Source organism: Polypterus senegalus, chromosome 6 (genome assembly GCF_016835505.1).
Source record: "Polypterus senegalus isolate Bchr_013 chromosome 6, ASM1683550v1, whole genome shotgun sequence".
Classification (NCBI taxonomy): domain Eukaryota; kingdom Metazoa; phylum Chordata; class Cladistia; order Polypteriformes; family Polypteridae; genus Polypterus; species Polypterus senegalus.
The window spans coordinates 66,176,449-66,204,329 of record NC_053159.1 but is presented as its reverse complement, the minus strand read 5'-3'; the positions used below and the strand labels follow the sequence as shown (position 1 = coordinate 66,204,329).

The window sequence follows — 27,881 nt, the reverse complement described above, 5'->3', positions numbered from 1 at the left end:
GGTCAGTGCAGTTGGTCACGTCTCTTTAGCTATTAGTGGTGTGGACACCCCTACCACAATCAGCTATCTTCTCTGACATTTTTTCTGCTGAATGGCTGAATTTCTCCTGGGCTGGTCACAAGCTTTTTTTCACATCTTTGAGAGACATGTTGTTCAGCTTAAAAGTTTGAGTAATATTAGGTAATATGACAGAGCAAATCATTTGAATAATATTAAGTAATATGACAGAGCAAATCAGTGAAGAAAAAGGCTGAGATAAGCCGAGGCAGATTTGCAGCTGGGGTAGTGACCTCTGTCATGAGGCAGTGGAAGCCTTTTCCTTCTCGTGCCTTCCTCTGCGCCTCACTCTTCTCCTGTCTGGCGCTCTGTCTCCTGAGTGGCAAGGTGACATTGTGTATCATATCAGCATTCTGCGGCCGTCCCAAGCTTCTCGAGAGAGTAATTATTTCTTTCAGAGTGAAAGGTTCAATTTGCCATAAAAAGTGGAGCCCCGGGTACTGACGGAACAGAGAAAGAAGAACAGAATGTGAAAGAAAGGAGGATGAGGAAAGTAAGAGGCAAAGAAAAACACAAAATTAAAGGTCTTGGATGCCAGTGTGGCTATAAAAATGGAGCTGTGGTTCTATCTTTGATGGCAAAGGGTACAGTGAGTATGAAGTGGCTTGGCAGCAGGTGGCCTGACGCAATATGTAGGGGTTTGACAGCGGGAAGCATAATGCAGTGCTTGGCAACTTAGCAGTACAAGGTATATAGTGGCTAAGCAGGGTTTAATATGGCATTTTCAGGAGCCGTACATGTCCACACATTCAATACGACTATTAATAAATTATGTCACACATGTTACCTAGCATTTCCACTTTAATACCCCATAGGCAGGAACAGATACACTATTAAGCATTTTGATCCTGCTGCCTACTTGTCAGCAAATATTCTTCAGATAAAAAACACTGAAACAGTGGCATCTCTAGCACCACTCAAGTAGCATAATCTTTTACCTTAGAATTCATCTCCTGTCAGGAACTGCAGGCCTAAATGTCATCAGTTGCAGAAGCCTGAGTTGTATTTCTTATCTCATCAGTATGGAGACCCCATCTCTACCATTTTTTTTACATCTTCCAAGTTCACCCTTATCTCTTCTTCTTGGAGGCAGAAAATCTTTGACATTCTTTGACCTGCTGCAAAGTCCCATCTCTTTTCCATAACATTTAGACTATCGCATCAGAGTATGCATTAGAACAGCTTACATCAGTGCTCTTAGCCACTGGTAACTTCAGGAAGGTGCCAGGGCCATGTTGGTGAGTGATATTCATGTGTGTCTGACTGGTCAACTCTTTTCAAATACATAGAGTAGCAAATGCCTTTAAAATAAATGTGTTTTTTTATATTACATGGAACATCACTTGGTAAATTATCGTATACATACCTCACCATAAAAAATGAAGTATTCCATTCATTATTTTCATTGGCAGTATACATGATGGCAATAAAGACATTAGCAGCCACAATTAGGGAATTCAGTAGTTATCCATAAAGAGGTAATCATATCCTATTGGTGCCTGGGGATTTTGTAATTACTAGGACCACCATTGACTAAGGAAGCCCAAGCACATTACAAATGCCTTGACCACACAACCCTTTAAGCTTTCATTCCATTTGAGATTCATCTTCAATACAAGCCTGTGAAGTTACTGGCCCGAACCCCTTTGAGTATTTTTCTGTCTTGTCATAGGCAATATCTTCTGAAGCTGGTCTTCTGGGCATTTGGAAACTTGCACTCCTCTTATTTATGCTTTCCTGGTATTTTTCTAACACCAGCTTTTTAGAACTCAGATACAAGAATCTGTCTCAATGTTTTTGTTCTCATTATTCAGATTTAAACTTAAATCCCTCCACTACTGTAACATAAAATTAACGTTTATTTTATTCATGTGCATACTCCTGATAATTTCTCTGTTATCTTCTCTTATTGTAAATCTCTTTATTCCATTTTCTGATTATTGGTAAGTGGAATTGTATTTTGCTGATTAGACTTTCTCAGAGACTTTCGCTGTGCATTTTAAATTTCCTGTCATCTATACATTATTTTTTTACATGAAAAAGGTATATGCGCTTGCACAGTGGTAGGCGTTTATTATAATATCACATTACTCATCCACGTATGCTTCTGTGGCCCTATCATTTGTATTTCTGTGGTATGGAAAAAACGTGCTTCAAAGCAAATCAATGAAGAATAAGTCTGAGATAAGCTAAGGCCAATTTGCAGCTAGGATGTAACCTTCATTCACCTGGAAGTCTCTTTAAGGTAAAACATTTCTTTAGTGAATGCCATCCTGAGGCTTAAAATAAAGAGAGTACAGAACAACCGTTCCTGGTTTTCTACAATCTTCCCACTGTTAGTTGAAGTGATGTCATGCAGTGAGTTATTGATGGGAGTTGAATTCATCTTGTAATTTACAATTTACAGTCTATCACCTAAGCCTCTAGGTGTATACTTGGTCTTAGAACAACATATTATTATTAGTCGTAAACAAGAGTTACGCACAGAATGAAATTCAGCACTATGGACAGTGCCTCCTGCCCTCCAGATGAGAATATAACAGATTTCGTCCTGTTTTGTTCAATCGGTGTTCACAGGATATGTGTGTCCAGAGCCATTTCTCACAGCACAGGGTACAATCGGAAATGTACCCTGGGCAAATCACCTGTCCATGGCAAGGCTCACTCACACGGTATTAAATTTCGAATTTCCAGGTAACCTAACCAGTACGTCTTCCCCGAGAACAACTCACGCAAACATAGGGAGAACATGCAAACTCAATACAGACAGTAGCCAGACATAGAATTTGATCAGCTGCCCAATTATGCCTTACACTGTAAATAGCAAGCAGCTGCCAGAGTTAGAAATTGCTGCAAAAGCACAGTCTAGATTTGTTTCACTGAAGCATGCAATGAAAGTCAATAGAGGATTTCAGTCACCAGAGAGCCCCAGAGAGAACAAAATTGAAGTTTTTTTTTGTGACCCTTTGTCTATCAGGCCATCTGACTAGTAAGGAGTGATAATTACTGACATTTTTCCTTTATTTTGGCCTCAGAATATATGTCTGCATTACAGCTCAGTTTGTGTGTTGCTACACTGCCCCCTGGAGGCTCACTCTGCAGTCACAGATAAGTCCACAAGATGTAATTCATTAGGACAGCTTACATCTGAATATTCAAGAGACACAATTCCAGTTTTTTCACTGACAAGTATATGTACACTTGTGCATGTATACATGTGTACACAGGCAGAATTACTACACATACAAAAACACGTATCCAGAATGTGGTGTTCTACTCTATACAAGTAGCCGCCAGAACGTCTAAGTGTATCTCAGCTTTGGATTAAAAAATCAATATTGGACATACATGGGCAGCTTATTGGCGCCCTTGTGGTTTTCCTGTAATGGTTTAGTGTGGTCAACATTCTCTCTTTTTCTGAAAGCCTCCCAGTGTTCTACAGGAGTTCTAGTCTAGCCGTTGCCCTGGTTTTAACCTTGGAAATGTCTCATTTGTATAACATCTGTTATCTTTAAACTTAAGATGTTTGACCCAAAAGTCACTGTCCACCTGGAAAATATCAGTTCAGATATGTTGTAATGTGCACATCTGTGTGGTGCTGCTACCTTGCAGACTGAGTGGTGCCACGCTAGTGACAAAGCATGGCAGCTCTTTAAGCAGTGTAAGGAGATGTGGAGTTGTGGTCATTGCTTGGTGATAAATCAAACTTATCTTTCACTGAACACAATGACAAAGCAAACAACATAACATATGTAACGGTACAGGCTCAGATGTACAGTATTGATGATAAATTACAAAACCTTAAAACATTTACACACGGTACATGAAAGCACAAATTATGGTAAACACCGAGTAAAACAGAGGAATTTCCAATATGTTAAAATAATGTTAATGGACTTGACAATATTAAGTCCATTAACATCACATTTGAGGTATGGCCAGTTGATAATGGCAAAGAAAAATTGACATTTCAAGGTGCATTTGAAGTATATGAGAGTTTCATAATTGCACAAAGAAGGAACAAGTGTTGTATTGAGTGGTCATAGTGCAGAAAGATACGTGAGATGCCTTGATTTAGTAGTTCAGTAGGGCCATGGTACCCAGGTTTGGTCAATGAGTTCTGATTCTAAAGTCCTTTCAGTTGAAGAGTGGACATTTCCCCTCAAATTCTATCCAATATAAACATTCATTTCCTATGGGTTCATTGTTATTCTTTGTTTTCCCTACTGACCCATCTCTAACCCCGATCCTAATGTTCCAAGACATTCATCGTGCCACTTCACTTTTCTTGACAGTGTTCAAGTTGAGTTGTTTAGCTGAAACCAAAATGCCAAACGTGCCCTTTATTTGAGTATTTTATAACCATGTTTAGTTTAAATGAATTGATAAAAATAACAACTGGCTAAAATTCATTCAGTAAGTCAACAATATTCTTAATGGCTTAATTGGTATCATTTGAGCTCTGTTATCCTAAATGCTTGATTAGGGAATTCTTTTTAATTTTATTATGCCGCTTCTCTGTGGGCCGATGTGAAATCCTGCTGGGGGAGCTCAAAGATCTGGTCCCACCTGCATGCTGCAGTTACAGGGCTTAGGAATGGGACACTGTGAAGCAGAAATGAACAATGGTTTAATATAGAGAAGAGAATTAAATTGATTGAAGACATGAACAGGAAGAGAGGCAAACAGATTGGGAAAGGGTTTGAGTAAAGCAAGTGGGTTAAGAGACAAGGCTCAGGGTTTGACAAAATGGAAGAGGGTCAAGGCAGTAGAAGATGGCAGGGAATAGAAATTGAGGATTTGGCTGGGCAGCTTAATAAATAACTAGAGTGTGTGTTGGATGGAAGGAGCATTTTGGTGACAGTTGGGTAAAACCAGACAGAAAGACTATGCTGATTTAGAATGGAAGGAAGTAGAGGACATTGACCAAAGACTGGCTGAAATGGAAGAGAGATGGGGAGAGTTGGTGAGTGCTTGAATCTGGTAGAGGGTACTGAATACAGCAGACCCATTAAATAGCTGCTGAGCAGAAGGAGAGAAATGTAGGATGAGCAGAAGATGTTTAGAGTCAAATGGATCTGAGCTGGGAGTGCAGAGACAGGAGCCTTTTGCACTCTACCACCCTCTATGTCTCTTCCTTAGCATCCTTCTGTCCGCCATTCTTTTTCGGTAGGAGGGGGAGGATATCAGACCTACTGCAAATATGTGTGACCCCCCTGTGGGCTTCTTCTGGAGCAGCACGCTCACTGTGCCATTCAAATAGAAGACGTGAGATGAATCTTGATGCCTGAATAGCAATGCATGGCGTTTTTTCTACTGAGCGAATCACAGGCTCCACTATGTGCGTATTGGGGCTCTGTGAGGGCAGTGCTGTGCAGATGCCTCGTTTTGATTCTTCCAAACCATTAATTCTCTGCGCTACTGACAGAATTAACCTTGGCAGCCGAGCTGGAGGAGAGAGTGTAATTCTAACCTTAAAAAGCTGCTGATTAAAGCTGGTTTTGAGAAATTCGATTCCACTTAGTGCCTTGGCCTGCAGCCCAGCAGCTTGGCATTAGCATTACAAGAGACACTGAGTCTTCACACAGGAGAACGTCATGTGCTGAGGCGCCACAGGGCAGCCTCTCTGAGGCAGGAACAAGGATGAGGAGCTGATTCTGACCCTAGCACTGTTCTTTGGTCCAGCAATGAATAAGTGGGCTTCCCTTGATTTAAAAGGAATACAAAGTGAATTACTGAATACCAACCAGCTCGAAGATTCATTATAAAGCACAGAAGGTGACATCTTGAATCTCTGACCTTCTCCCATGGTACTCTGAAGAAACCGTGTGCCTAACAGTTCAGAAAACAAATAAACTGAGCACTCTTCAAAGGCCAGTGGACTCAGGAGTGTGTTTGCACAGCCAGCCATTTTTCAAGGAAATGCCACCCTCAGTGTGAATCACATGGGCTGCCACAGCAGTGGTGTCCCCATCCCTCTCAGTCCTTCATCATCATGCTGTGAATCACATATGTACCAACATAAATTATCTTGAGTTATCAGATTAAAAGTGCATTTCTTCCCAATTATCAGCTAATGATACAATTTCCCTATTTATCACAAGGCACAGGGTGAGAGATGCTTCTCCACAGCCGCATCCTCCATGACTTCACCATTATTAATCATTTAATAATCCGTCAGCTATTCGGCATGCTAATGAGCAACCATCATGTTTTAATCTCAATGAGCGGATGAAACACCAAGGCTGGTAGGCAGAAAGCTCTTCTGTTCAAATTTATTTTTTGTTTGTCCATCCTGTTTTATAGTACCGACTGCATGCTACCCCAGCAAGAACAGAAAAGAATGTGTGAGGACTGTTGAGCTTCATTATTATTCTTTAGCCAGAATGACCACAATCTGAGCAACCCTATGGTTTTATGATCCAGGAAATGCTTATACATTGGTGTTTGTGTGATTAATGCCTGGGCTTTCAATCAAATGTTTGATCTTCAGAGGCTTATGTGGTCAGAATGGTGAAGATGTCATTCAAGAATCATCACAGGCTTGTCTACAGCCTGCTCAGAGATTATTTCATCTTGGACAGCATGATGGAGTATGATATCTAATTTATCCTTCCCTACTTCGTTGAGGTACCAGTAATGCCACAGGCACCCTCTTGTAACACCTCCATAATAGTTTCTTAATTGAATGTATGTACATTTCCTTTCCAAATGTTGAAACAGTGCTCATTGTGACTCCATGTGCTGGGAGGTACTGGCATTTTTGACAGCTTAAAGTACACAGCGTAGAAGGCCTCAATGATGTCAGTTTTCCTTGTGTGTTTTTACATATTCACATATATATATATATATATACTGCTAGCATATATATATATATATATATATATATATATATATATATATATATATATAGTGAAATACAGCATGACGGCCCGGACACACACAGGCGGACACCGTTTTATCCATCACCACACGTTTATTTACAATATATTACAAAAGTCAAGTGCACCGCCCCCAAACCCCCAGTCTCCCCAAAGTCAATAGCCACTGTCCACACACACAAATCACTCGGGCCTCTCTTCGCCTCCTCTGCCACGACCTCGTCTTCCTCCTCACCCGACTCCAGCCTTGATTGCAGGGCGGCAGCTCCTTAAGTAGGCGGCTGATTGCCGACCACACCCAGCCACCTGTGACAGTACTCCCCCGCTAGCTGGGACCTCCCGGGACCAGCGGACCAATCTGTGAGGACGAGAACGCCTCGGCGTCAAGCTGACACATTAAAGCCTAGGGCCCGACCCTGTAAAAGAAATAGAAAAACAAGGGGCGGGGACGTTGCCCTGACGCAGGCCTTCGGCTCGTCTTCTCAGCTGGGCCATTGCTCTCAGTTCCGATCGGCACCCTGATGCTCCCTCCTTCGGCTTCCCCACTCGAGCAGTCTGCAGTCCCCGCCACGGAACCACCTCTTAAGCTGCGGCTTTCTCCTCTGCCCTCGCAGAGGACGGCCCTTCGCGGGACGTGCGCACCCAGTGGAACGTCCTCCCATGTCGGAGGAACTGGCTTCCCCAAGCCACTTCCTCCGCTTACTTTGGGACGCTGCGGTGGTTTGGATCTGCCCATTGTAAGAGGGCAGACCCAGTCCCGCTGGCGTCCGGAGGTTCACGGGGTCGGTCTCGCTTACCTTCCTCGCTGTGCCTCTCCGTCCAGGAGCTCCTGCAGTGTGCTGATCCTCTCTTGCCTGTGGCTCTCGACCCAACACCACCGCCATCCCTACTGAGTCCAGCGTCTCTGCCCAGAGGACACATCGCTCGGCCGGCGGCAACAACACACGGTGCAGTTCTTCTTTTAGCTCCTGTAAAATCGCCGCCAAGGAGAGAGAAGCAGCCGGCGGTGGGCTTACCTTGTGAGTAGTTCCACCTACCAACTGCTCTCTGTGGGCCTTTCCCTGCGACCCACTCGGGTTTCCTGGGTGCACGGGACAGACATTCCCTGCTCTCGCCTTCGACCAATCGCTGGCGAGAGAACAGGACACGCTGTCCAATCCCGTGCCTGTAATGAGGAGGGACTTTTGGTCGGCTTTCTCGCTCTCCTCTCTCACTGGAGAGCGTCTCTCCGGGGAGCTCCGCTGCTGCTGCTGCGGCTTCCGCAACCACAGCCTCACCTTCTCGGCAGCCTCCTTCCTGGGCCCCGCGTCGGTGAGCTGCCCCTTAATTGCAAAGTCCACCAAAGGACCTCCACTGGTCCAATGCTGCACTTCGTTGCTGCGGGGTTGGGTGCACGCTGCCCCTGCGGCACGTGGGTGGGTTCCCCTGTTGTGCCGGGCCTTTCACAGACATTTTCAAGAATACAGGTCCCCACCTCCACCCAGGTGGAGCATTCTGCCGGCTACAGCACTGTGAAATATGACGGCCCGGACACACACAGGCGGACACCGTTTTATCCATCACCACATGTTTATTTACAATATATTACAAAAGTCAAGTGCACCGCCCCCAAACCCCCTGTCTCCCCAAAGTCAAAAGCCACTGTCCACACACACAAATCACTCGGGCCTCTCTTCGCCTCCTCTGCCACGACTTCGTCTTCTTCCTCACCCGACTCCAGCCTTGATTGCAGGGCGGCGGCTCCTTAAGTAGGCGGTTGATTGCCGACCACACCCAGCCACCTGTGACAATAGATATATATATGCTAGCATAGCAAAATGGCACTTCATTAAAATGGATACAGTGGTAAGTCTGTCTTTTTTCAATCACATCATGAATTTAGGAACCTCTGTTCACCAGATATCCTAGCTCTTATGTCCCTCTTTCTTTATGCTTTTTGTTGCCTTCGTTCATCTGACAGTGTGGACTCTAGTTAAGCAAGACTAGTTATCAAAAATAAAAGCTCATCGTACTTTTTATAGACAGACTCTGTTTTATATAAAGTAGCTTGCACAATTTCAGAATCCATCCAGGAGATGTTTTGAATGTTCCATTTTTGGAACTTTAATTTGCATTTCTGGTGTATTTTATTGATTGTTTATAGTTTTATAGGTTCATTATTGTCACGTGTACAAAGTACTGTATAGTGAAATTCTTATTTGACTGTGCTAATAAACACAAAACATGTTGCTATTCTGAATTTTTTTAAAGCCATTTCAATTGCTTTCTCTTATACGAGGTATAGGGAAAGTATTGTACAGCGCATCACTTTTTCCACATTTTGTTATGTTACAGCCTTATTCCAAAATGGATTAAATTCATTTTTTTCCTCAGAATTCTATACACAACACCCCATAATGACAACGTGAAAAAAGTTTACTTGAGATTTTTGCAAATTTATTAAAAATAAAAAATTGAGAAAGCACATGTACATAAGTATTCACAGCCTTTGCCATGAAGTTCAAATTTGAGTTCAGGTGCATCCTGTTTTTCCCTGATCATCCTTGAGATGTTTCTGCAGCTTAATTGGAGTCCACCTGTGGTAAATTCAGTTGATTGGACATGATTTGGAAAGGCACACACCTGTCTATATAAGGTTCCACAGTTGACAGTTCATGTCAGAGCACAAACCAAGCATGAAGTCAAAGGAATTGTCTGTAGACCTCTGAGACAGGATTGTCTCGAGGCACAAATCTGGGGAAGGTTACAGAACAATTTCTGCTGCTTTGAAGGTCCCAATGTGCACAGTGGCCTCCATCATCCGTAAGTGGAAGAAGTTCGAAACCACCAGGACTCTTCCTAGAGCTGGCTGGCCATCTAAACTGAGTGATCGGGGGAGAAGGGCCTTAGTCAGGGAGGTGACCAAGAACCTGATGGCCACTCTGTCAGAGCTCCAGAGGCCCTCTGTGGAGAGAACCTTCCAGAAGGACAACCATCTCTGCAGCAATCCACCAATCAGGCCTGTATGGTAAAGTGGCCAGACGGAAGCCACTCCTTAGTAAAATGCACATGGCAGCCTGCCTGGAGTTTGTCAAAAGGCACCTGAAGGACTCTCAGATCATGAGAAACAAAATTCTCTGTTCTGATGAGACAAAGATTGAACTCTTTGGTGTGAATGCCAGGCGTCACGTCTGGAGGAAACCAGGCACCGCTCATCACCAAGCCAATACCATCCCTACAGTGAAGCATGGTGGTGGCAGCATCATGCTATGGGGATGTTTTTCAGTGGCAGGAATTGGGAGACTAGTCAGGATAAAGGGAAAGATGACTGCAGCAATGTACAGAGACATCCTGGATGAAAACCTGCTCCAGAGCGCTCTTGACCTCAGACTGGGGCGACGGTTTATCTTTCAGCAGGACAATGACCCTAAGCACATAGCCAAGATATCAAAGGAGTGGCTTCAGGACAACTCTGTGAATGTCCTTGAGTGGCCCAGCCAGAGCCCAGACTTGAATCCGATTGAACATCTCTGGAGAGATCTTAAAATGGCTGTGCACTGACGCTTCCCATCCAGCCTGATGGAGCTTGAGAGGTGCTGCAAAGAGGAATGGGCGAAACTGGCCAAGGAAGGGTGTGCCAAGCTTGTGGCATCATATTCAAAAAGACTTGAGGCTGTAATTGCTGCCAAAGATGCATCAACAAAGTATTGAGCAAAGGCTGTGAATACTTATGTACATGTGATTTCTCAGTTTTTTTTATTTTTAATAAATTTGCAAAAACCTCAATAGTACTAGGTTGTTGTACCATGTTAGCCATTATGAATGTAGAGAAAAGCCAAGCAAAATGACACCTTTTATTGGCTAACTAAAAAGATTACAATATGCAAGCTTTCGAGGCAACTCAGGCCCCTTCTTCAGGCAAGTACATCTTGCCTGAAGAAGGGGCCTGAGTTGCCTCGAAAGCTTGCATATTGTAATCTTTTTAGTTAGCCAATAAAAGGTGTCATTTTGCTTGGCTTTTCTCTACAAAAACCTCAAGTAAACTTTTTTCACATTGTCATTATGGGGTGTTGTGTGTAGAATTCCGAGGAAAAAAATGAATTTAATCCATTTTAGAATAAGGCTGTAACATAACAAAATGTGGAAAATGATGCACTGTAATTGTCCAAAAATGTTGATGTTGAGATTTATGATGAATCTCGACGTTTTAGACCTCCCAGAATCCGAAAATGGCATTTTTGGAATTATGGCTGTGTGTCTGCCTGTGTGATGTAAACACAATATAATCATTGTCTTCCGGTTTACTACTCCATCCTCATATCTGAGTATATGAGAAGGTCTAGGGGAGACCACTCCCAATTTTTATTTTTCCAGGTGATGCAGTTTTCAACACAGGAGTGGCCATTTCTTTTGCAGTTGTTACAGTGGTTGCTTGTCACACATGTAATTCATGGTGGTGCAGTACAGACCTAACATAAATATTGTGCTAAAGAAAACCACAACCTTGTGCATAAGAGGGGGATCCAAAAATTCATGGAATTAGTTAATAGCATGGTAGTAGGGTATAGTTATTGACTGTATCGCTAGATATCATGTTCCTGCAGTCTTGTTAATCAGTCAGCCAAGTGGCTTTGTGCTAATTTGATCAAGTGCATACTTCTAACGTTTATTCCACAAGTATGTGTTTGACATTTTGGCGATTTTTTTCTTCAAGCCAAAAAAAGCACATCAGCTCATATCTAACTTCAAAATAAAGATGATCTAATTTTTCAACATTAATGGACTTGTTAATAGTTTATTCACCGTGAACAGACTGTTAACCAGCAGCATTACCCTGAACTGCTGAGACGTCTGTAGGAAAGGTTCAGGAAAACGTGCATTCTGCCCTGTAACAACGCACCTGCACACACCGCTTCACCGTGACATAACACGCCTACTCACCCAGTGTTGTCCATCAAAGAGTTTTTGGTCAAAAACAATGGGGTTTTTGCTTTGTATAACTCCAATATCCACTAGATCTCACTCCCTGCAACTTGTTTTTGTTTCCAAAACTAATACTGAGACTGAAAAAAAGATGATTTGCTACTGTGGAAGAAATCCAGAAAAAGAAATCACAGGAGGCTATAGACCCAGTAACAAGCAATGAGCACAGGAAATGTTTCCAAGGATAGAAGACGCACTGGAAGAAGTGTATTGCATCTCAAAGGTGGTATATTGATGGTAAATAAAATGGAATAGTTGCAGGTTGTATAATACATTTTTTAACAATTCTGTGCACTTTTGATTCCCCATCATATTTTCTTAATTTTTGTCCTGGTTTTTAGCTTTGATTTTTGTCTTGTGTTTTGGCTTTGGCATTGCAGTATTTTCTTGACTTTGAAATAAAGGCCTTGGCTTATTGTTTTGACCTCACTTTTGTCTTGCCTTTTTCTCTCCTGGTCCATTCTAACTGTCCATTTTATGGCAAATGTGATTTTATCCACCAGAGGTATAAAAGAAGGAACCTGATATACCGTTCTTTCCAGTCAGGCCTCTAATATTTAATCATTTTAAGTTAGCTTAGCTTTTCAAGGATATCTGAAGGATCTGGACATGCAGGGGGTACTTGACGAGCAGATGTTTTAGGCAAAATGTGAATGTCATCTTTTTATAGAAGTGCCTTATATTTTGTAAGTATTGCAGTTTTACATCTGTTTTACCACTCTTCCTTTTGTATTTTGGCATTGTCTCACATGAACTCCAGTGGAAGTTGCTTCAGCAACTTTGACAAAGTGATAGAACAAAACAGGGCATCAGAGCTGTCAATGTGCTTGTCAACAAGTTAGCCTTACTCTTAGGTCTACCACTTCTTACCAAAATAATATTTAAACTATCTTCAATTTGAAGGAATGGAGAATGGGCAGCTATACATTTTGACAAAATGGCACAAAGAACTGAGAGATAAATGGAAAGGTGATCAACTTGGCCTAGATATCCAGAGTTTTCCTTGCATCTCTGTCTGTTTTAAGAGTTAAGAGTTGCCTTGTTCTAAATCTGCTGATAGCTCAAAAGACTATGTCTTCAGGAGATTTTCAGAGGCAATCTTCAGAGTGTGTATGTTATTGTCCATAGCAATGCATACATTAATTTTAGTAGACTCAGTGTTCATAAGATGTTTACAGAAGTTTCCAGGATTCTCAAAATGTTTCTTGTGTTTCTGCAGTGTCTCTATGGCTGTTATGTCCACTCGTCCATCATCCCAACGTTCCACAGGCGATGTTATTGGCTACTGCAGGTAAGACCTTTTACAGTTGTCTTTATAGACTGATTTACCAGTGTTTACCAAGTGTGAGTTTGTCTTTTATACACCTCATTAAAAGGATTAATGCTTAGTGGTATTCTTAGGCCTCAAGAAGTCTTCAGCATGTGTTACTTGAATTGTTGACATGCCTAAATTTCACTTTTGTAAAGTAATTCATTGCCCAATATTGCTCTGCCTCTGAGATCAACACAACACGCCCCCTTCAGATCCTTTGAGCGTGTGACCCTGAACAGCCAGCTGTCAGAATTATCGATTCCCAGAATGCACTAGGCCTTCTCAGAGGCCTGACATTAATCTGCTGTAATCATGGTGGAGCGGCACAGATTGATGACACCTGACGAGGCTATGAGCGTCTGTAGAAGCTGACTTGTCAGTTGTGGCTGAAGGTTAAGCTCTGAACTTTAAGACGTAAATGGAATGAATTTATTGAGAGTGTGAGATAGAGAGAGTGACTGAGGCAGATGGGGAGAAAGAAAGAGAAAGTGTCTAAATGCCATAGTCAGTTGTCCATGTTCTGTGTCATGCCTCAGTGTTCCTCTTTCTTTTGATCTTCCCTTCTCTCACTCGCTCTCTGTCAACCCTTCCTTTCAGGCTCTTTCTCATTCTTGCATTTTCTTTACTCCCCCTACCACGTCTTCTGCATTCTCTCTCTTATTTGCTTTCAGCCGCTCTTAAATTATTAAACTCTCAATAAATCAGAGCTGTGCTTTTGTTGTTTCACACCAGGAGGGCTGAACGCAGCTTGGATGGCCTGCTAGCCACCCGCTGACCTCCCAGCTGGCCACATGACTCCTTTTTCTTGTGTTTGATTTTGAAGTCAAAAGAAAAAAAAACATATTTTAAAATTAAAAAGATAGAAAAAAGATAATGCATGAGTTGGGAGAGGCAGAATGAATGGCTCCCAAATATGCTCCTTGGAGCCATCTTTGCCAAATGAGAAGAGAACAGAAAAGACATAGTAAATGCCCCCCTTTAAAGGGCTGTGGATTTTCTCCAGAGTGAGGCATCTAAATTTTGGATTCTTTTTAACAAGTGGACCAGGTAGAACATGTCATAGAAATGACATAGCCCATTGACAGGGGTCAGAACTTACAGAGCTTCAAACCAGGCACACACTGTCTACCCAATGGTGTAGAGGCATGAAAGGCAATGTTAAAGTGAGTGAGTGAGAGAAACACACAGTTGTTGTCTGGCTTGCAAGAACTGGCTGGTCTGATCTGCTGAATATGCAAATGAGAGACATGGCTGCAGGTCTGAAGCTGGTGCTTATCTGACTTGGTTGCAGGGTGTGTGAAGCTGTAGCGCGGAAACTCGGGTGGTAGTTTTCAGACTGCCATGAGCTGCTCTGACCCGGCTTCATTTGGCTCACATAGAAAGTTCTCAGATCCTGGAGCATTAAGCATTTGGCAAGTGAAACAGGAAACTGCTTTGATCCGTGCAACCCCCTTTGATGAGGCGCTGCGCTGCACATTAATTTTATCAGCTGCCCACGGGCGGCAGCTCTCATAGAATTATCCAGAAAGCTAGTGCAATAGAGTAAACCTTCAGTCAGCTCTCGCAGTGAAGGAATCCCCAAATAATGAGATGAGAGGAGCTGTATGGGGGCAATGGGGATATAAAAAAAATAGTGTTAAAGACTATCTTGTAAGGATCTTCGATTTTAATTTAATCCAAAGAGAAAGGTTATTACCAAATATGGTTAAATCAAGTGGTGCTGCTGGGTTTTGGTAGGTAAAGTGTCACAGAAAGAAAATGCCCATCAGCAGGCAGTCTTTGGTGACGTGTGCGAGACATACATGACCTTTTCCCCATTCAGTTTTTGTGTACACCTGAAAGTCTAAGTAAATTGACCTGGCACTAAATCACAAACATTTCGAATACTGGGTAAAAATATCTTAGCTGTGTATATACTGCATGTTCTCCTCAAATCTGTGGGTTTTGTTCTCCACGTGACCCTTTTAAATGCCATCTAACCAGTCATGGATCATTTGGTTTGAAAATGAATTCATAGAAGTTAGATCTCAAACATATGCCTGTTAGATTAATCAGAGCAACTCTAACTAAGGCTCTTATGACTGAGTGTGAGTGGGCCTTCAATGTGCTTAGTGCCCTTGATAGTGGAGAAGGTTAAATCTGTAAAAGAAAGTCACGGTCCTGGAGATCTCGGCCAACTGACCACCTAACCCCTTCTGGGTTTTCTATAGCGGAGTCTGTGCTGGCTGTTCAATCTAATGAGAGGATCTTTCCATCCAATGATTCCAGGGCTTTTATCCAAGATATTTTTTCCATATGCCTGACAGAGAGCAGTGGTACCAAGTGTTACGTCCAAATACCCAGAACAGAAGAGGTTTAGTAATGGTTTGTAATTGTATTGCATATATTTCTGCACAAATGACTAACAAACAGAAATGTAGTCTGCACAGCTAATCAGCAGCTCTAATCAAAGTATGCTAGACTAAAGTAGTAGGTCTTCAGTCTGGATTTAAAAGTTTAGACTGCACCTTAGGTAGATGTTGACCCACCCCCAGTATCCTGAACTGGGTTAAGTTGCTTTAAGAATGGATGAATGAACGAATTCTTAAGATGAAAACCAAATGGCTGACTTGTTAACTGGAAGAAGGCCCATTGAAATTACATGCTCAGGTTTCGAGGTGGTCTGTGTCAGCGTTTTTAACTGGACAGGACTGCTCTGCTGGGGATGGGGGTGGCTGGGCAAGTGGAACATTTGGCATATGTGCTAAACAAGCCTTTGAATGTCATGTTGGCAATAGATTAAACCATAACAATAAAACAAAACCAAAACTCATCCATAATAAGACAAATACTGGTTAGGAACTTCAGACTGTGTACAAATTTGAATTCAGTGCACATTGCTGGTGTAGTTTGAATGTGTGAATTTCTCAGGCTGTCAGGAGGTCAGAGTAAGATGAGTCCCCTGAGTTATGAAGGAAAGAAAATTGCCTCAGGGTGGAAGCACCCCTTTTTTCTAAAAGGATTTTATTCCATTAGTATAAATCTTAATTCCTTTTATTAATTTAAGTCCTCAAACCATGCCCTTTGTTCTCTGAAGACTGCTGACCTGATTAAATCCCATCATCCCTCAATCTTGTGCTGGTGTTTTATTTTTGAGTCCCAAATGATGGTTCAAGACTGAAGCTCACTCTAAATTAATGACCAAGAATGTCAGATTTGTCCAGTACTAATTATTCATTAGTTGCATAATTAGCATAGGAAGGCTATGGCATTTAAATGCTGTTAATTAAGTGCACGAGGACAGAATGCCACAGAGGTTCTTTTGAGTTCCAACCCCAATCATACCATAGGAGACCTCGTTGCCAAAGTCACACTGCAGTGCCCGAGGCTCTGCTGTTTTGGGTGCTACATACCAGTAACTCTGTTTTCATAGCTTGTTTTTTGAATGTTCTGCAGTTGTAGAGCCAAACACAGAGGCAAACTCACAGTGATACTTTCTACCCTCAAGCTTAAGTATTCTACAAGTCTCATTCTATTAATTGGCTGTCTATCCCCTTGGAAATGCCACCAGTAATCCATCCATCCAGCACGCAGACAGTAATTGGTCAGGTATTGTAATGTCCTGTGTTCTACAAACGTTTAAAGGGAGAGCAATACAGTAAAATTCTTACTTGAATGTTCAACCATATTGCCATCCTCACATGCTATGAGAAAGACGAATGCATAAAAAAAAGTGTTCTATTTGATAGCAAACACGTTTCCATAGAAATACAAAGAAAGTAAACCCACTTCTATAATTAGAAACATTCAACACAAGGATAGGAAACCATTTTTGCAAAGGACGCTTATGCTCCCACTGACTAAAATCTAGGCACATTTTATAAACAACTAGCGGGGTACCTGGCACTGCCTGAGGTGAAGGAACCAACCAAATTTCAGAATGAAATGGCATGTGGTGTTCCTCTGCACCAATGGGAAATCTGTTCAAAATTTGGTGGAAACAGGTGAAACAGTGAAGATTTGCATACCGAACAAACACAAATAGAGGCAACCAGTGCTACTCAGGGTGGAGGCAGCAACAAAGTTTTGGAATGGGGCAGTCTTTTGTCTTCCCTGTATAAAGAATTTTTTCATATTTTGGTGGAGATGTGGATCTGTGGTGTGAATCTGCATTCCAGAGAAACGCACAAACAGATTCATCTGTATATATTAGATTGTCTCTCTATTATAAAAAATCTTGGATGGAGATGAGACGTGATTATCTCAGAGACACTTTCACGTCCCGTGAGACGACAAGAGCTTATGCAAAGAGATTTGGAAAAATCCTGCGTGGTTATGTCAGGTACATTTCTTGTAGAGAGAAGCAAACGATATTGACTCACAGGCAGTTATATCCAAACACCGAAATCAAATTTCAATGCGATATTAATGAAAAGGTGAAAGCGAAAAGAGATCAAATATATGGACATAGGTGATATGACAGAAGTGAGCAGCAGATCACGCGGCACGGTAGCAGCAGCAAGCCGGCAGCTGATCGAGCAAAGAGGAGGTAAAAAGGAGGAGGAGCGACCATGTCTGCTTGGGGTGCGTTCAGCCCCCCTCTTCACAACGCGAGCGGCAGAGATGCAAAGCAGTTGGTGCATAGCAGGCATGTAGGGAAGGGGTTGAGCGAAGCCCCCTAATAGTATATATTCAGTAATAGCACAACTGACAACAGTTTAAACAACAGCACAGTAAAACACATGGGTCACTCACACACAGGGCACTTCAGGGTGAAGTTGCCTCATGCAATGCATTACTGGCATCACGGTATTAGTATGTTATAATAGGGCCAATATCGTCATGTGTACAAAGTACAGTAAAATTGTTATTTACATGTGCTAATCAACATGTAAAATGTTCCTATTTCGAGGTAAGGTAGTTATACTCATTGACTGTGGCACCATGTGGTGACTTAACTGGCTTTAATATATTTGTGTATATTTGCATAGGAGTGTGAAGAACTAGCCTGAGATGTAGCATATGTTTGGTAAGTGTGTGTATATGCAGTTTTATAAGTCAGGAAATCCTTGTGAGTATTTCATCTGTATAAGACATCAAGTTAAAGGGTTAATGCCAGACACTTGAAACAGACTTGCTTTCTGAGATGTTAATGGTGTTGTGGTAACCGTCCTATACTCATATTTGTAAAACACAGCAGTAAAAATTAAATAAGTTCACTTGGGTGTTGTAGAGAAATAAAATACAAAGTACACTGTCATGCATTATTTGGTCTCCATTTTCTTTTGCATCATAAATTCATTTGAAACAGTGAATAAGTATCATCAGGTATATTAAAATGGAACATTCTCAAAAGCACTTTATCTCATTTAGAGTGGCTGAGCGAGTAACCAGCGTGGCTGCATCAGGTGCAAAGTAGGAGCCAACACTGGACAGGACTCTTGTTTCCTTACAGAACACATTCACACGTTTGCATAGGGACACTTTGGAGTGAATTCTTTTATGATATAAAAGTATAGCTAATATTTTTTAATATTTGATTTTTTGAGTATTATCTTGTCTTAATTCAAAATCAATATACAATTGAAATAGAGAATGCAATCCCCAGTTGTAATTGCAAAGTTGTTTTCTCTTTAACACAGTTATATTTGTAGAATATTAGATTGACACTCAAGTTTGCAATGTAGTTACCACTGGTAAATTCCCAGTAATTCCCTGTTGTTTTATCCAAACAAAAGTTCACAAACCATAATAACAAAGAATGTAGATCTGGCACGTGTTGGAAGAAGCCGAAGTCCAGGATTTTAAAAACTTTATAAGGTGAGGTAAGCCCCCATCATCAAATTTTCAGGGACTGCTGCCTTTGTAAAATAATACGATCATAATTTATGCTTAAAAAAATGATTAAATCCTCTCAGCACACTCTTTTATTTACAGCATTTATTTCATACAAAATGATTTTATAATTGACCATATGACGATGCACAGATTAGCCCAGGTTCTCTGAAGTGCTTGGGCACAGGATTTGATTTCTGGCTGAAGTGCTTGATTAGCTACTCTAAACTGCCCTTTTGTAATTCTGCTTCTATGTGTGCACTTCTGTCTCTGTATATTCATACCTTGCATTTATTGCTGCCGGCTAATTGTGTTTTTATTTATTTAAACTGGGACAAATGGGATTGCATACCCCCTGACCCTTCGTGAGCCATGGTAATGGATGCTCAGTATCCATTTTATCATTTAATTACACAAGAATCTGCTGTTTAAAAGTGAATACTTAAACAACGTTAATTATATTTTTCATGAATAGTAAGTTACAATTTAATGTTATCTTTTCATGAACTTAAATATAAACATAAAAACAAGAAAAGTATAATAATTGCAGAAACTGCTTAGAAATAAACAGATTTTTCCAAACACTTGAAAATGTATTTCTGTGACTGATGTGCTACAGTGATCTGCGATTAGAGCTAACGCCTCACATCTCCAAAGCCCAGGCCATGCAACGCCTGTGTGGAGTTTTAAACCTTTCCTCATGCCCATATGGTTCTTCTCCAGTTTTGCTCCTCCGTTTCAAAGACATATGTGTTAGATTAATTGGCAACTCTAAGTTGGCTCAGTATGGTTAGCGTGTAGTATACCCATCAGTGGACTTGCACCTCATCCAGTGCCGATTCCTGCCTTGCACCCAGTGCTACCTGTGTGGGCACCAAAACTGAAGAGGAAAATCAATGGGTAGAGGACATAACCACAGAGACAAGCCTTGCCATCAACATGGCTATACTGGCTCAATTTAGAACTTACATTCTAAGTGTTTAGAATGTGCTTGGCTAGTGGTAAAAATTGAAGATGTTCATATTTGTGCTTTATATTTACATTTTTGGTATTAAACGTGTCATTTTAAATATGTGGCTAAATGTCATACAGCCTATGAAGCCGTTAGAGGCAGTTATGTCGGTAAGATGATATCTCATTGTGTAAATCTTATATAATTCCCTGGTATCGAGATGGATGGCAGAAGAGGTCATTTTCTTCAAATTTCACTCCTCCGCATTTTGAGTTCACAATCCAAATGGCTTCAATAAGATCTGAAAGTTTAAATGGCTTCATGTGTAAAAGGGATTCCTGCTTTTTTGATTGTTTTACAACAAACTGTTGAACACATGAGAAAATAATATAATATTAAAGACTCTACCCATAAGATGTAATGACTGTTGAGTTTATCAACTTTGTTTTGTTTTAGTTATTTTAATTGGTAATGCAGCTCTGTTTTTTAAAGTCTGTAACATTTTGGAGTCTTTCTTTAGGAACATGGCCTTGTAGGTTGTTTCTTATTCGTGAGACTATTAATGTGTTACGAATGCACTTTTGCTTAATTTTCAGCCTGCTTCCAGTATGTTTTTCATTGCTTCTAGTGCTGTGTGAACTGCTTTACTTCATTTTAAATCTGAAAAATTGATTTCAGTTCCATCAGTAAATAAAGCTGATCTTTCAGATCATGCTAAATTATTGCACTTTACAAAAGTGTTTGAGCACCTAGTACTGTACTACTGTTTTTCGCAGAAACAGCTTCATATACACGTTCTTCATTGCATCTCTAAGTCAGTTTCATCAGTTTGTAGAAACTTTGCCCCACACCGACGTGGCTCAGGCATACAACACTCAAGTGCTCCCTTAAACGTGCAGGCATTTTCAAGCTTTGTCACACAATTTCAATAGGATCTCATTTTTTAGCTGGACATTCCAAACAGTCCTCTTTTTCAATCGATTTGCTGGATTGATTTGGATCATTGCCTTATTACAGCATCCACCTTCAGTTCAGCTTTAGTTTTTTTAACAGTTAGCCTCAGAGCTCGCTCAGGTATTCTCTGGTAAGCTTTGGAATTCAAGCTTGACTTAATGACAAAAACCTGGCAAAGCCTTGAAACGGAAGCCATTATGCTCCATTATGCTTATTGACTTTTTTGATGATTGACTTTTAAGTTTCTTTGAAATTGCTTTGAAAGCCCACTCAGACACAAACTCTTACCAGCTCTGCTGATCTTCATACGATAAGTTCTGCTCTTCTGTGTTGTTAAGATCATCCAATTTCCAAACCCTCTTTATCCATTACAACAGGGTATTGTGAAGCTGAAGTTTGTCGTGGTGCACTGGGGGCACAAACAAGCCTTGGCCAAGCCACACTAATACCCACATGTATGTTCCCACTGAGTCAAATTAGATTTGCCATCCTTTGTAACACACAGGTTATTGGGAGGTCTGAGGAAATGGGGGCACCTAGGAAATATAATATAATGAACAGGTGGAGAAGCTATTGATGTCATATACAGTAGATGGTGATTGGGTGGGTGAGCATACATGAGTCAGTGTCAGTGACGCAATGCTACCCTTTATTAAATTAGATCACCTTAAGCTAAGAATTGTGTGTGTTAAAAAAAAATGCTTCACATTTCATGAGAAATTTTTGTAGCATTATTGGTGAAAGAGTTCTGCTAGATCAATTTTATGGATGACTTGGAAGATATTGAAAATCTGGATTAGCTCCAGACATCGTTTTCTGTGTGTAAAACCAAAGAGGTCCTGTTCACTTAATCTGTCAGAGAATATCATGTCCTTTATTCCAGGAATGATTTTCCTGTCACATCATTTGCATAGTTCAGGTGCACGTTTGCCTTTTTTTTTGTATTGTTGTGGTCAGAATTGCAAACACTTCAATTCAACTGAGCATGGTGTGATGTTTGCGATTGCATTGTGTAATTTGTATTCAGCATTTTTTGATATAACTAAGATGTATTGTGCCCTTTTTCTTTCAGACGTTTTGGTTTTTCCCAAGGCTGTGCCCCTTTTGACCAAGGTGTATTCTTGTTGCTTGGTAACAGTTTGCACATACGTATGCTAAGTTAATAACTGGTCAGACATTGGTAGGAGTAGTAGTATAGTCAATTGCACAGAGTACAGCGAAATTCTTATTTGCAACATGTCACCACTGTCCAGTGCAATGATAGCTGTATTAAAATACAGGCCTTAAGTTTAATTTGTAGAAAATACAAATCAGCTTACCTGATGCACTCCTTGCTCCTGATTCTTTGTTTCCAATAAATGAAACTGTGTGAAAAAAACCTTTACTCTATTCACACCTGACAGCTGAAGCAACATTTATAAGCAATAAAAGTTGGGGATAATGTCCAGTGCAAGTCTCCAAAGCATATTGACTCAGCTATTCAACATTTCATTGTTCTGTAGATCTGTCACTTTCCCATTGTCTTCCTTTGACTGTACTTCACTTCAGTTCAATTTATTTTTGCATAGCACTATTCTTAAGCAAAGACTCCGAATGTTTAATTTTTAATTTTTTTTTCCATTTATGTATTATCTCCTGCGTGTTCATGTGCCAGCCTCTATCTGTTACTGACAACATCTCATTTTGCAGATATTTTGCTTTCTAGATTGAATATGTATAAGAGATCATGCCATTGCTAGTAATCATTGTCCATATTAGGGCAGAGTGGTGGCTCTGAGGCTAGGGATCTGCGCTGGCAATCGGAAGGCTGCCAGTTCGAATCCCATAATCGCCAGAAGCGACTCTACTCCATTGGGCCCTTGAGCACGGCCCTTAACCTGGGTATGACGTTAATCTGTATCCAGCCCTGCAAGCAGGTCCTCCAATTTACAGAGAAAACTTGCGGGGATGGTTGCAGGATTGGCACTCCAGCCATCATACAAAAACTCACCCTGTCCCATTGTGGTGCTGAGGTGTCACCCACTGCACTCGGGTCCCAATTCAGGTGGTTTGTCCTGTGAAAGTGGAGCAACATCTGCTATCAGCAGATGCTCCCAACCAATGTCCATATCGTTCTGTACTTTGGCAGGTAATAGTGGACAGAACACACACATGCTAAGGAGAGGCAATCTGAAGGATTATAGTGGAATTACCTTATTGGACCTTGGCCTCTAATTTAGAAATATTGATTGAATTAGGAGAGACAAAGCAAAGGAAGAAGCGAAAACCACTTCTGGCGCCACCTTGTTGTGAGCATACTTCATTGAAGTGATGTTGTAGTCATTTGTAAACCAAAGCGCTAGAGAATATACAGTATGCAAGATGTTCTCAAAGTCACATGTATCTTCATTCTTTTTCCTGGTGTGTTTAAAACACTTCCTCATATTTCAATGCTCTTAGTTTTGCTTCTTCTCAGTTATGAAAGTATTATGTACACATTCATTTTGCGATTAATTTATTCATTCAGAACATATTAGACCATAATCATAAAATAAGCACCTGTTTGTTCTACATTGGCAGTGGCTGGCTATTTGCAGACTATTTATCCATCATAAGTCATAATTCTTTATCACAGTTCACACAGATTGATCAAATTGTAGTAGCTTAGTGTTACAAGATGAAAACATGCATACTTTCCCAATCTTCTATGTACTGTACATGACACCTATTCTGTATTTACATAATTAGTATTTCTGTATCATATCAACATACCATTACTTTAGATTGTAATGTGAGGGTGTTTTTAAATTATAAGGCACATTATGATTTATAACCATTTTTATGATCCAAATAACTTCATTCTTCATGGACCATGTACTTTGAATTAAAAAATACACACATCTATGAGCTATTACATTTGCTTTTTCAGGAGCTGCCAGTGTTCAGGGTCACTGACAGAAACCTCAGCTACAGGGGGCTTGTGCTACCTGATGAAAATATACTTTATCACTGAGTGCACTCACATACATCTACACTGGAGCTGCCTCTGTTTTAGTATTTTCCAGCAGTCCGGGGGAAAGCATGGATTTCAGTTAATAATTACTTTATGCAATCATGCGCTGAGTCGTTGCTCACGTAAAGTTTACATATTCTTCCCATATCTGTTTGGATTTTCCACTGGATTTCTTTCCACGTCCCCAAAGACATGCAGTTTAGGTTACTTGGCATTTCAAAATTTTGCATTAGTATACCCTGTGGTAGACTAACCCTAGTGGTGGGTGGGACATTTGAACCGTGGCACACGGTGAATGCATCGTTGTTGTTTAGCAAGGCTTTATTACTACTGAAAATGAAAAGGTTAATAATGTTGTCACTCCAACAATTCCATACAGCCAATTTATGACTGTTGACCTTCTATGTAGTTCATATGCTTGATATATCTCATTGATGGTGGCAATTTTTCAATTGGACTTAATTTATTTTCCAATAGGGGGCTAATTTATTTATTTTTTTGTTGTATTAGGGTCCTTCCAGTTTTATGTATGTCACTGACTGGAGCCCTATCCATTTCAGCAGACAAAAATGGGAGAAAGATAGTGTGATAGTCCTCGCCCAAGCCAAACAGACTCAAACAAACAAAGTCTGAGGAACCTTTTCAATCAATGACAGTAAAATGAGTGGAGGTCAATGGGATATAATAAACAACACCTCACCTACAAAGATGTCAAAGAACAGCATGATTCCATTGTGACAACCTCATAAACATAAGTATAATAAAAGGTTTATTTTTACAAAATACCATACACAAAGGCTTCAAATGTATCATATATACAGCACAACACAATTCCTCTCTCTCTCTTTCCTTTCTTCCACTCATCCCAGGTGAGCTTTGTCCTTCATTCACCCGACACCAGCTTGCCTAGATGAGGTTGAGTGGTCTCTTTTATCTTGGACTCAGGAGTATTTCCGGTACTAGGGCATACCCGGATGGAAGTACTTCCGGGTCGATATGACGTCCCCACAAAGTAGGGATTGTTAATCCCTTCAGCATCTCCCGGTGGCCCCCATGGAACCCAACAGGACTACGCCACAGGACCTCAGTTTCCAGCATGCCCTGGGGCATCTGCATGGGGATCCTACCCCAAGGAGGCTGCCACCTAGTGTACTGGGGGAGAAAATATTTAGCAGTTGTCATCTCCCCCAGTCCTTCCATTGTACTGGGTAAGGATCCTTGCTCAATCCTGACCATGCTGCCAGTCCATGTGTGCTGTTCATTACACCATCTCTCAGCTCTACTTGAGGTACGTATATTTTTGAGCTTTTCGGATAAACTTGAATAAAGTATCACTTTTATTCTGTATTTATAAAACCTGTACTTCCTGGATATCATTTCATTTATTTATATACATCAGCAATAGAAGAGCATAGTACTCTGTCTGTCTTTCTTGTTATTTAGATGGTGTTCAAAAAATTAGTTGTTTTATCACATGCTTGTAAGTAGTTACTAAAGATGGGATTTGCCCATGACCCAACAATATGATATTATTGCTGTAAAACTTATCCCACGGAACATCAAAACGGGCCAAAACTCAAACATTAACCCTTAAAACTTTAAATCGGTCCAGAAACATAAAGTAGGCCTGGATCTGAAGTTCCTAAGCACGCTCTGCAGCCTGCTCACTCAAAACAATAGCAATGCTTAAAATCTCAAAAATGGAGAAGGGAATTGTGAAAACCCCTGGCCTAAACATAATTTTTTTAATGATATAAAGTCTATTTAGAAAAATTTCAAGAAATGGCAGAATATAAAAAAGTTGCCTCAAAACAAGATAACTCAAAAATATCAGCTGCAAACACCTCACACAAGAGCACCAAGTTCAAAACCAAAAAACTAAGAACTTAAAATTCAAGAATGAGAGGCAAACAACACAAGCAAGTGCTAACGTCTCGTCACTGGGCTGAATCCACTAAGGCTTTTATGTAGGCTAAGGCCAGTCCCCACAGCTGTAGCATCTGTAGGCCCATCCTCTTGGGCTCAACATACAGGGAAAATTATTGACAGAATTAACCTCATAAAACAAAATAACTAATCAACAAGTACACACTAATGAAAACAGCAAAAATATTCAATACCATAAAAATAGAAGGATTCATAAATAATGAAAAACAGTAAATGAGCTAAAGCTACATCTGGACTCCTGGTTGAACAATTATCCTGATATCACGATACAGTGATATTGTGAGTTATCATTTTTTTTAAATATTAGGGTTTGTGATTAAATTCGCAGTGTAATCTGTTATTTCCCCTATATTTGTCCTAATTTGTTATAACAGCACATTCTCAAACTTACTTACTCCAGATCAGGATAGGAGCCAGAACTTATACCAGCAGTGCTGTATGTAAGGGAAGTGACAGCTCTGGACTACCACCAGTCCATTTCAGATCCCTCTCGTGCACATTCCTGCACTGGGCTAATTTGGAATTGCCAGTCAGCCTAACTAACATGTTTTTGAAGATGTGGTAGGAAAAGCCACTCCGATATTAGGAGAACGTGACAATGATTAGTCTCAGAATCTGAGCCTAAATTCATAAGGTGGCAGTCCCTTAACTGACTGAAATTAAAGATGAAATCAAATCCAAATCAGCAAAAATGTGTTTATTATAACCAGTTATAAAAAAGAACCTTGCTTCAATTCATCCCATTTCAGTCTTTTTTGTAATTGTGGAAATGGATTTCATATATTTCAGCCAAATCCACAGTAAGACATGCAGTTCTCAGTACTGTTATTTACCACACATGTCCGTATGTCATATGAATTAAGGGCTGGATGATTGCTTGAGAGATTAGCCCTTATGTTTGTAATTGGGCTGCAAATGAATTATTAAAATGGAAAATTTAGTATGTAAACTGTTTTTTTTTTTTAAGTTTATACAAATGTTCAAAATCCCTGGGTCTTCTCATGTATATGTTGATATGTAGCAGTGGCAGTTTGCAATGCAGGTCACTGTGGTGCCGCTTCCCTCTAAATATTTTACCCTACTTAAATTAATTAGGTAATGTGAAATAATCATGAAATAAATTTGTTTATTTGTACAACATGCTTGGTGTCAGTGCATTTCAACATCCATTAAAAATTGGTTCCAACTTGTGCTTGTTTCTTTTCTGTGTGAATACCTATATTTCCAGAGAGAAGGATGCCGGCCAAATGTAAGTCCTTGGTCTTTTGGCAAGCAGGTGACCTGAGGCTGCCCTTTAATTGGTTGCTTTCAGCTTCTTCTGGGAGCACATCTCTCTGTGTCCTGGACACTCCCACGCTTATTGTCAGTGAATTAGTATTAGTTTAGGTTTTTTTTTAATCTAGTGTGACTGGACAATCATTAACACAGTATTTCAAGTTCACGTCAATGGTTCACAGTTCACACACGCCATTAAAGTAACTACAGATGAGCAAGCACGACTTTACGGACATGGCAACTTCAAGTGGAACTTTGAAAGTTAAAGAAAATTTGGTTATTTCTTTACAGAAATACCCCTTTATAAGTTGTTCACTTGAAGAAAAAAAGAAGATAACCAGACCAATATGACTAAGAAATTAGCAGCAGGCAAGTGATCGAGGACAAGCTTACACACTGACTTTTTCTGCTCTTGTTATGACAAATGGAGTTGGTTAACTGGATGTGGTGTATAAGTAATGCTATTTTTTGCTTTCCCTGTTTACTGTTTCAAAGTACCAAAGTGTTGTAGACAACAACGGGGGTACAAGACCTAAAACATCTTTCTGAAAAATGAAAGAGGCATGAAAGTGGCCACATTCATCTAGAGCAGTGTTTTCCAACCGATGTGCTGTGAGAACTACCCAGGTGTGCTCTTGAAATAATAGTGTAGTGCACTTGGGTCTGAACCAGACCTGACAGGGACAAGCTCTGCAGGTGGTCGAGACCTGTCTGAGGAGGACAGGACTACCAGAA

The 27,881-nt window shown here is 40.7% G+C and overlaps 1 protein-coding gene across 9 annotated transcripts in view; it reads left to right on the top strand.

Moving 5' to 3' along the window:
• The window catches only part of LOC120531118 (calmodulin-binding transcription activator 1-like), a 202,265-nt gene that overhangs the window by 72,045 nt on the left and 102,339 nt on the right, over positions 1-27,881 (top strand). For all 9 annotated transcript variants that reach the window (XM_039756226.1, XM_039756225.1, XM_039756224.1 and 6 more), the window contains exon 3: positions 13,120-13,191. In XM_039756226.1, the coding sequence (XP_039612160.1) occupies positions 13,120-13,191 (72 nt within the window). The remainder of the gene's footprint in view (positions 1-13,119; positions 13,192-27,881) is intronic.